This window comes from Dipodomys ordii, unplaced genomic scaffold, assembly GCF_000151885.1.
Source record: "Dipodomys ordii isolate 6190 unplaced genomic scaffold, Dord_2.0 Scaffold175, whole genome shotgun sequence".
Lineage (NCBI taxonomy): Eukaryota > Metazoa > Chordata > Mammalia > Rodentia > Heteromyidae > Dipodomys > Dipodomys ordii.
Genome location: NW_012267391.1, coordinates 812,900 through 822,026, shown reverse-complemented (window position 1 = coordinate 822,026; position 9,127 = coordinate 812,900). Strand labels below are relative to the sequence as shown.

Genomic DNA, 9,127 nt, shown 5'->3' with positions numbered 1-9,127 from the left:
ACAAGATTATTGGGGAAAAGCTAAGGTTTCCAATTACTTTTTATTTTATTTAAATATTTGTGTGGTTTTTGTGTGTCTAATTGTAGACCTAATTATGACTACTGTCTATTATCTTCTCATATGAGAACAAGTAAAAGAAAAATTCACCCCGAGGTGAAACTCACAATGTAGAAATACATCCAATATGAAAAAAAATCACACTTCCAAAGCCATAAAACTCAATAACTGAATCTAAAGACAATGAAGTTGCTGAACTATCAGATAAAGAATTCAAGTCTATATTTAAAAATGATCAATGACCTCAAAGAGGATTCAAATAAAGAATAAATAAGCTTAAAAAATTAGCTCAAGACTTATATAAAAAAAACTGAGCAAAAATGGGAGGGGGAGACGCAAGATGGCGGCAGCCGCGAACTCCGGCTCTAGCCTCCCGCTGTTCGACTGCCCGACCTGGGCAGGTAAACCCCCACCTGGCTTACATCTGGATGTAGTTAAAGGAGATAAGCTAATTGAGAAACTGATTATTGATGAGAAGAAATATTACTTATTTGGGAGAAACCCTGATTTGTGTGACTTTACCATTGACCACCAGTCTTGCTCCCGAGTCCACGCTGCTCTGGTCTACCACAAGCATCTGAAGAGAGTTTTCCTGATAGATATCAACAGTACACATGGCACTTTCTTGGGTCACATTCGGCTGGAACCTCACAAACCTCAGCAAATCCCCATCGATTCTACGGTCTCATTTGGCGCATCCACAAGAGCGTACACGCTGCGGGAGAAGCCTCAGACATTGCCATCAGCTGTGAAAGGAGATGAGAAGATGGGTGGAGAGGATGATGAACTCAAGGGCTTACTGGGTCTTCCAGAAGAGGAAACAGAACTTGATAACCTGACAGAGTTCAATACTGCCCACAACAAGCGGATTTCAACCCTCACCATTGAGGAGGGAAATCTGGACATTCAGAGACCAAAGAGGAAGAGGAAGAACTCAAGAGTGACGTTCAGTGAGGATGATGAAATCATCAACCCAGAGGATGTGGATCCCTCAGTTGGTCGCTTCAGGAACATGGTGCAAACGGCAGTGGTCCCAGTAAAGAAGAAGCGGGTGGAGGGCCATGGCTCCCTGGGCCTGGAGGAGTCAGGCAGCAGACGCATGCAGAACTTTGCCTTCAGCGGAGGACTCTATGGGGGCTTGCCCCCCACGCACAGCGAAGCAGGCTCCCAGCCACACGGCATCCATGGAACGGCGCTCATCGGTGGCTTGCCTATGCCATACCCGAACCTTGCCCCTGATGTGGACTTGACTCCTGTTGTGCCGTCAGCAGTGAACATGAACCCCACACCAAACCCTGCTGTCTATAATCCTGAAGCTGTAAACGAACCCAAGAAGAAGAAATATGCAAAAGAGGCGTGGCCGGGCAAGAAGCCCACCCCTTCCTTACTGATTTGATATTTTTGGTCATGGAGAAGTGGGGGATTGATTGGGTGGGAATGGGGTGGAAGGGTGACAGAACTAATGAACTAGGGAGGAAAATTTCCACGTGTGCAGTATCGTCTTTGAGAATGTCTCCTGGGGTCCTAAACCATGTAATACTGAGCCCGCAGGTAGGGCTGGACTAGCCCACAAACACCTGTCTTGAGAACGCTTTAGTGTAGACAGAGGATTTGTGGGTACTTTTAAGTAGACTGCCCTGGCTCTTCCTACCCCTCCTCTCCTTCTCCCTAGGGTGATTCACATGCCTTTAGATGGAATCCTGACCTGGGGAGGTGACGTGGCCTCGAAAGTCCCAGGTAGCAAAGGAGTTGTCATGGATTTCAGGTTGATCAGTTAAGCTAAGGTTTAAACTCGAAAGTGTTTTCTTGGGTTGGTGGTTTTGAGGTCCAATAGTTAGGCTTTTCTCTTTTGTCCTTTCTGTTGGAGTAAGAACATTTTGATTTCCCTTCGTCTGTTACCAGTGCCCTGGCACAGGTTTAGGCTTTTTAACCTACAGTATTGTTTGACCTTTACCTGTTTTTCTTGTCCAACCTGAAGCACTCCACTTGCCTAATTTTTTTTTTAATTTAATTCCAGAGTACTGTCCTCTACTCTAAGGCGTTATTTTGCTTTTTGAGTGTGGTATGAAGGCAGTTTTAAAGGCTGTGACGGGTTGGGGCAGATCAAATTTAAAAAGAGAAGATTTTACTTTGTAAGGAACTGGTTTCTCTTAAGAGGACGTTTTAGCTGTTGGAGGAGGCTCTTCCCCCTGGGTGGCGAGCTCTGCTCGCTCAGAGCTTCAGGAGCAGCACTGGCTAACACAAGAGACCAAGAGAGGAGCTTTGTACAGAGATTTGTACATTTGTGTAATAGGCCTTTTCACGCTTTCTGTGTAGCTTTTTACCTGTAACCTTTATTACATTGTAAATTAAACGTAACTTTTGTCAAAAAAAAAAAACTGAGCAACATGGATAAGAAACAGCAATGAAATGGAAGTTGCAAAAAAAAAAGTTAGAAATTTTAAAACTCAATAAACTGAATATAACCTACAGTGGATATTAATATCAGCAGAGAAACCAAGAAGAAGACAGAAGATTAGGGATGAAAATGTCTGAGGAAATATTGCACTCAGAAAATAACAACACTTTCATAGTGACCCATGCCAGAGCAAACTGTGGTCCCGAACCATTGCCTGGCCTCGATCTGTGGGCACTGCAGGGGGTTGCACAGAGGAAAAAAAAGAAAAAATAAAGAAAGAAAAGAGAAAAAAAAAGAAAAAAAAGAAAACAACAACAAACAATTACGTAACTATGAGCACAACCTACTGGACATGATCAAAAACCAAATCTAAGAATTTATGGAGTAAAAGAAGAATCAGAAATTCATACTAAAAGCCAGGTGCTAGTAGTTCATTCCTATAAACCTAGCTACTCAGGAGGCTGAGATCTGAGGATTGCAGTTCGATGCCATCCTGGGCAGAAAAGTGTGTGAGACTCTTTATTTCCAATTAACCACCAGAAAACTGGAAATAGTACTGCAACTCAAAGAGATAGAGCTCTAGCCTTTGGACAAAAAACTCAGAGACAGCAGCCAGGCCCCAAGTTCAAGCTCCACAACCAGAAAAAAACAAATTCAAACTAAAGATATCAGACACTTGCTTAATGAAATTATAGACAACTTCCCAAAACTTGGTCATTATATAAACACAAGGAGACATTCCATATTGTGAACAGACCATAGCCAGAGAAAAATAACTATGCATCACGTCATAATTAAAATGTCAAGATTTGAGAACAAAAAGTAGGACACTGAAAGCTGTAAGGGAAAAACTCCAGTTTGCCTACAAATACAAACATATAAGAATTGTATCAGAACCTTCATCATGAACTCTACAAGCTAGGAAACCATGGAACAATATATTTCAAGCCCTAAAAGCCAAACATTTCCAACTAAGAACTGTATACAGCAAAGTTATAATTTTACTTTGAGAAATAAAAATTCCAGGGTAAGAATAAGCTAAGGGAGTTCATGTCTCCCAAGCTTGAAGAAGGTATTTAAGATACTTAGGACATTATACAAAGAAGAGGAAGAAATATAGTCACAAAAATGAGATTCTAGGAAAGAATAAAATCCTAAAAGGGAATGGAAAAACACTTGAAAACTGTAAAAGTATGAAACATGGCTAACCCAGCAAAGCAGTAAATTTCAAAGATGAAGAGTGGTCAAAAAAATTAAAAGGTGAGTGAAAACAATACTACAATTTAACCTAGTGAAAAACCCAACAGAATCATAAGAAGTGGTGAGAACCACTCAATCAAAACTCTGTATATAAAACAGGCTTGATCTTCCAAACAAACAACAGATTTTCAGACTGGATTTAAAAACAAGTTCCAGTAATGTTTTGTCTACAAAAAATTTACCTTACAATATAAACATACATACGAAAAGTGAAAGTTTAGGAAAAGATATATATCAAGTGACAGTTGCAAACAAGAAGTAGCTATACTTATACTGGATATAACAGACTTCAAGCAAAAACTAGACTGAAGAAATCGTGAAGATCAGTACTTATTAATAAAAGGAAGATTCATTAAGATATTGTAATTATATATACACACATATACACTTATGTTTAATCATATAAATGATGGTGCCTCTAAGTTCATAAAGCAAACTTTACTTAAAGAACATATAGCTCCAGACACAATATTAATATTATATTAATAACTGTACTTATTAATACAACCTAAATAGCTTTCTCATCAATAGATTGAATAACAAAGCCTAAAAATCAGCATTCTCCAAAGTAGATTATGCCTTAGGCCATAAACTGAGTATAAGTAAATTAAAAAAAATTGAAATACTTTCCTGTAATCTAATAGACTATAATAGAATAAAATTAGAAGTCAATAACAAGAAAAACCATGAAAACTATTCAAAAAACATATGGAAATAGAGTAACAAACTTTTGAATAATCAACAGATCACTGAAGAAATTAGGAATTAAGCAGAAAATTTTCTAGATTAAAATGAAAATAATGCCAGAATCTATAGGACACAACAAAGACAGTGCTAATAAGAGCATACATCAGAAAAAGAGAGATGTCAAATAAACAACCTAATTATACACTTCAACCTCTTACTGGAAAAAAAAAAAAGTTATCCTGAGGAGGTAACAATGCTCGACAGGAAATGTACTCATTATCTTACTCATGTAACTGTAACCCCTCTGTACAGTAATTTGACAATAAAAAAACATTTAAAAAAGAATAAAAAAAAGAACAAGTTATCCCCAGTCCAGAAGTGTGAAGTTCATAATAAAAATAAGGGCAGAAACTAATGACATAGAGATAATAATAACAATAATATAACAGGGTTGGGAAGGTGGCTCATGGTAGAGCGCTTGCCTTGCATGCATGAGGCCCTGGGTTCGATTCCTCAGCACCACAAAAGAAAAAAGAAAAAAAAAAGCTGGAAGAGGCGCTGTGGCTCAAGTGGTAGAGCTGAGCTGAAGAGCTGAGGGACAGCGCCCAGGCCCAGAGTTCAGGCCCCACAACTGGACCCCCCCAAAAAAATAAAATAAAAAAATAATATAACAAATCAATGAAACAAAGAGATGGTTCATTGAAAGATAAACAAGTTTGACAAACCTTTAGCTAAACTAACCAAAGAGAGACAAGAGAAGGCCCAAATTAATAAAAGGATGTGTGTAAGTCTGATTATAAAAATATGTGACTAATACATAAAATTATGAATACAAAAGCAAAAGTTAACAGAAACAAATAATCCTAAATGAAAGCATGGGTAACAGTTACTAATGAAATTCAGAAGATCGTTAGGGAATATTTTCAAAACATACATACCAACAAATTGAAGAATGAAAAAGAAATTCCTGACCCGTATGGCGCACCAAAAATGAATGAAGAAGATAAAAAAATGAACAATAATCAGTAATAATCTCCACCCCCACCCCCACCCCTAAAAAAGCCCAGGACCAATGAATTCACTGCTGAGTTCTACCAGACCTTCAAAAAACTAACATCAATGTTCCTTAAACTATTCCAAAAAGTACTAAGGGAAGGAATACTACTAAATTCATTCTATGAAGACAATATCATCCTAAGTAAAAAAATTGGGTGAAAACACAATAAAAAGAGTTATTCATCAATTTTTCTCCTGAACATAAATGCAAATATCCTCAATAAAATACCGACAAACCAAATCCAATAACATATTAAAAATATCATTCCAATTGAGTTGAAGAGCTCAGGGACAGTGCTCAGGCCCAAAGTTCAAGCCCCAAGAACAACAAAACAAACAAACAAAAAATCATGAGCCGGGCATCAGTGGCTCACACCTGTAATCCTAGCTACTTAGGAGGCTGAGATCTGAGGATTGTGGTTCAAAGCCAGTCCGGGCAAGAAACTCCGTGAGGGGTCTGGGAAGTTGGCTCAGTGGTAGAGTGCTTGCCTTGCATGCATGAGGCCCTGGGTTCAATACCTCAGCACCACATAAGAAGAAAAAAAGCTGGAAGTGGAGCTGTAGCTCAAATGGTAGGGTGCTAGCCTTGAGCTGAGGAGCTGAGGAACAATGCCTGGGCCCAGAGTTCAACCCCCATGACCGACAAAAAAAAAAAAATACAAGAAACTCCATGAGACTCTTATCTCCAATAAACCATTAGAAAACTGGAAGTGGCCCTGTGGCTCAAGCGGTAGAGTGCCCTCCTTGAGCTGAAGAGCACAGGGACAGTGCCCAAGCCCAGAGTTCAAGCCCCACGACCGACCAACAAAAAAAAAGAAAAAAGAAAAAAAATCATTCCAGGGATGCAAATATGTTCAATGTACACAAATCTGTAAAAGTAATCTAATACAGAAACAAAATCAAGGGCAAAACCATAATCATCTTAACAGATTCTGACAAAATCCAACATCATTTCATAATAAAAGCTCTGAAGAGGGCTGGGAGGTGGCTCAGTGGTAGAGCACTTGCCTTGCATGCATGAGGCCCTGGGTTGGATTCCTCAGCACCACATAAGCAAAAAGAAAAAAAAGCCAGAAGTGGTGCTGTGGCTCAAGTTGTAGAGTGCTAGCCTTGAGCTGAAGAGCTGAGGGACAGCACCCAGGCCCAGAGTTCAGGCCCCACAACCGGACCCCCAAACAACAACAACAAAACAAACTTCCAAAAGCTCTGAAGAAAATAGAACTAGAAGGAACATACCTCAACAAAATCAAAACATCATTCTAAATTGAGAAACACTGAAATCATTTATTTTCTCTAAAACCAAGAATGAGACAAGGATGTCTACTTTTTTCCACCCTTATTCAACATAGTGTTGAAATTCCTCACCAGGAACATAAGCCAATAAAAATAGAAAAATAATTCCTAAAGTTCACATGGAAGCACAAAAGACCTTGAATAGACAAAAATTCTGAGCAAAATGAGCAACATTGTGGTGATATTGTAAGCATCATAACACCTGACTTCAAACTATACTACAGACTTCTAGTGACAAAAACAGCATGGTATTGACATGAAAAAATACACATAGATCTGTGAAACAGAAAACCTAGAAATAGATGCACACAGTTAACAGCCAGCCATATATTTTAAGTCAGTTTTTTTTAAGGTTTCAAAAATACATCAGAGAGGGCTGGGAAAGTGGCTCAGTGGTAGAATGCTTGCCTTGAAGGCATGAGGCCCTGGGTTCGATTCCTCAGCACCACATAAGCAGAAAAAGCCAGAAGTGGCTCAAGTGGTAGAGTGCTAGCCTTGAGCTGAAGAGCCCCACAACACACACACACACACACACACACACACAGCACCCAGGTGGAGTTCAGGCCCCACAACACACACAGGTGGAGTTCAGGCCCCACCACACACACACACACACACACACACACACACACACACACGAGTAGACAGCCTCTTTAATGAATGGTCTGGGAAAACTGAATATTCTCCTTGTAGAAGACTGTAACTAGACCCATGTTTTTTGCCCTATACTAACATTAATTCAAATTGGATTAAAGACCTTAGTGTAAGACATGAAATTTGAAACTATTACAAGAAACATAGGGAAAACACTTGAACAAATACAGGCATAGGGAATCACTTCCTGAACAGAAATCAAATAGCTTAGCAAATAAACGTGAAGTTTGACGAATGGGATTACATTGAAGTTAAAAGCTTCTGCCTAGACTGAACAGATAACTTTGAAAATCTTTGCTAGCAATATATTTTACAAGGAATTACTAACCAGAAAAAATCAACCACTGCTAAAGAATCAACAACTCAGCAATTGGGGAAATGAATGGAACAGACGTTTTCTCAAAAGTACAAAATGACCAATAACATGCAGAAAAATGCTCAACATTCCTAGTCATACAGGAAATGCAACTCAAAAAATGCCATTGAGATTTCATCTCACTCTTGTCCAAATGGCCATCAGCAACAAATGCTGGTGAGAAAATAGGTAAAAAGGAACCTTTATGCACTGTTGGTAGGATTGTAAATTACTGCAACTACTATTGGAAAACAGCAGAGGTTCCTCAAAAATATAGAAATCGAATTCCCCTCAGTACAGCCATATCAGTCGGACATATATCTAAAGAAGTCTGAAGCAGAATACAATAAACTCCACACCCGTATTTTGTTTGCTTACATTTTTTTCTGAGATTGAAACATTGGAAGCCTTACCAGCAGAAATAATTCACTTATGTATGTTTTAATGAAAAAACCAAATGCATTAAAAAAAACTATGCTGAATGAGTGGCCTGTAGCTTTTTTTCTTTTTTCTGCTTAAATAGCAGAAGACAATTTGCATATTTGACTTTGAAGATGCTATATGAAGGGTCACTGCCTTGAATTTTAGGAGATCTGGGTTCATTTTTTACCCAAGGAAAATCATAGTTCTAAGAAGCTGGTGCAAACTGGGTGGTGCACACTTGTAATTAAGGCACAAGAGCAGGAGGAATGTGATTTTCAATAAACTGATTTTCAATAAACTGTCAAAAATACACATTAGAGAAGACTCTGCAAGAAATGGTACTGGGGAAAGCTGGCCACATGTGGATGAAACTAGATCCCTATCTCTTATACTGCATAAAACCAAAATCAAATCAAAACAAAGACTTTAAACCCTGAAACTTTGAGACTAAAGACAACTATAAAAGCACTTGGTGATACAGGCATAAGGCAATATCTCTTACGAATAGGACACCAATTGTTCAGAGAAGAACAAGAATTGACAAACATGATCTCATCAAATTGAAGTTTCTACACATCAAAGGAAACAATTTACCAGAATAGAGAGTCTACAGGATGGGAGGAAATCTTTGAAAGTTATTATTCAGACAAAGGATTAATATCCAAAATATATAGAATTCAAATAATCAAACTCAAAGAAAAAATATCCAGTTAATAAAGATAAGTACAAAGCCAGGCCCCAGTGGCTCACACCTGTAATCCCAGCTACACAGGAGGCTGATATTTCAGGATCATGGTTTGAAGCCAGCCTGCACAGAAGTCTATGACTCTTTTTGTTTTTTCCTGGGTGCAGTTGTGGGACCTGAACTCTGGGCCTGGGCGCTGGACCTCAGCTCTTCAGCTCAAGGCTAGCACTCTACCACTTGAGCCACAGCGCCACTTCCG

The 9,127-nt window shown here is 38.9% G+C and overlaps 1 protein-coding gene across 1 annotated transcript; it reads left to right on the top strand.

Annotated features, from left to right (window-relative positions):
• Positions 1-397: 397 nt before the first annotated feature.
• Positions 398-1,604, top strand: LOC105998860 (nuclear inhibitor of protein phosphatase 1). The gene has a single exon (XM_013033685.1). It carries the CDS (start codon positions 398-400, stop codon positions 1,451-1,453), a length of 1,056 nt encoding a protein of 351 aa, XP_012889139.1. The 3' UTR covers positions 1,454-1,604.
• The last annotated feature ends 7,523 nt before the right edge of the window (positions 1,605-9,127 follow it).

What these genes read in the sequence shown, in the direction of transcription:
- LOC105998860 (XM_013033685.1), top strand. Translation starts at nt 398, where the DNA reads ATGGCGGCAGCCGCGAACTCCGGCTCTAGCCTCCCGCTGTTCGACTGC.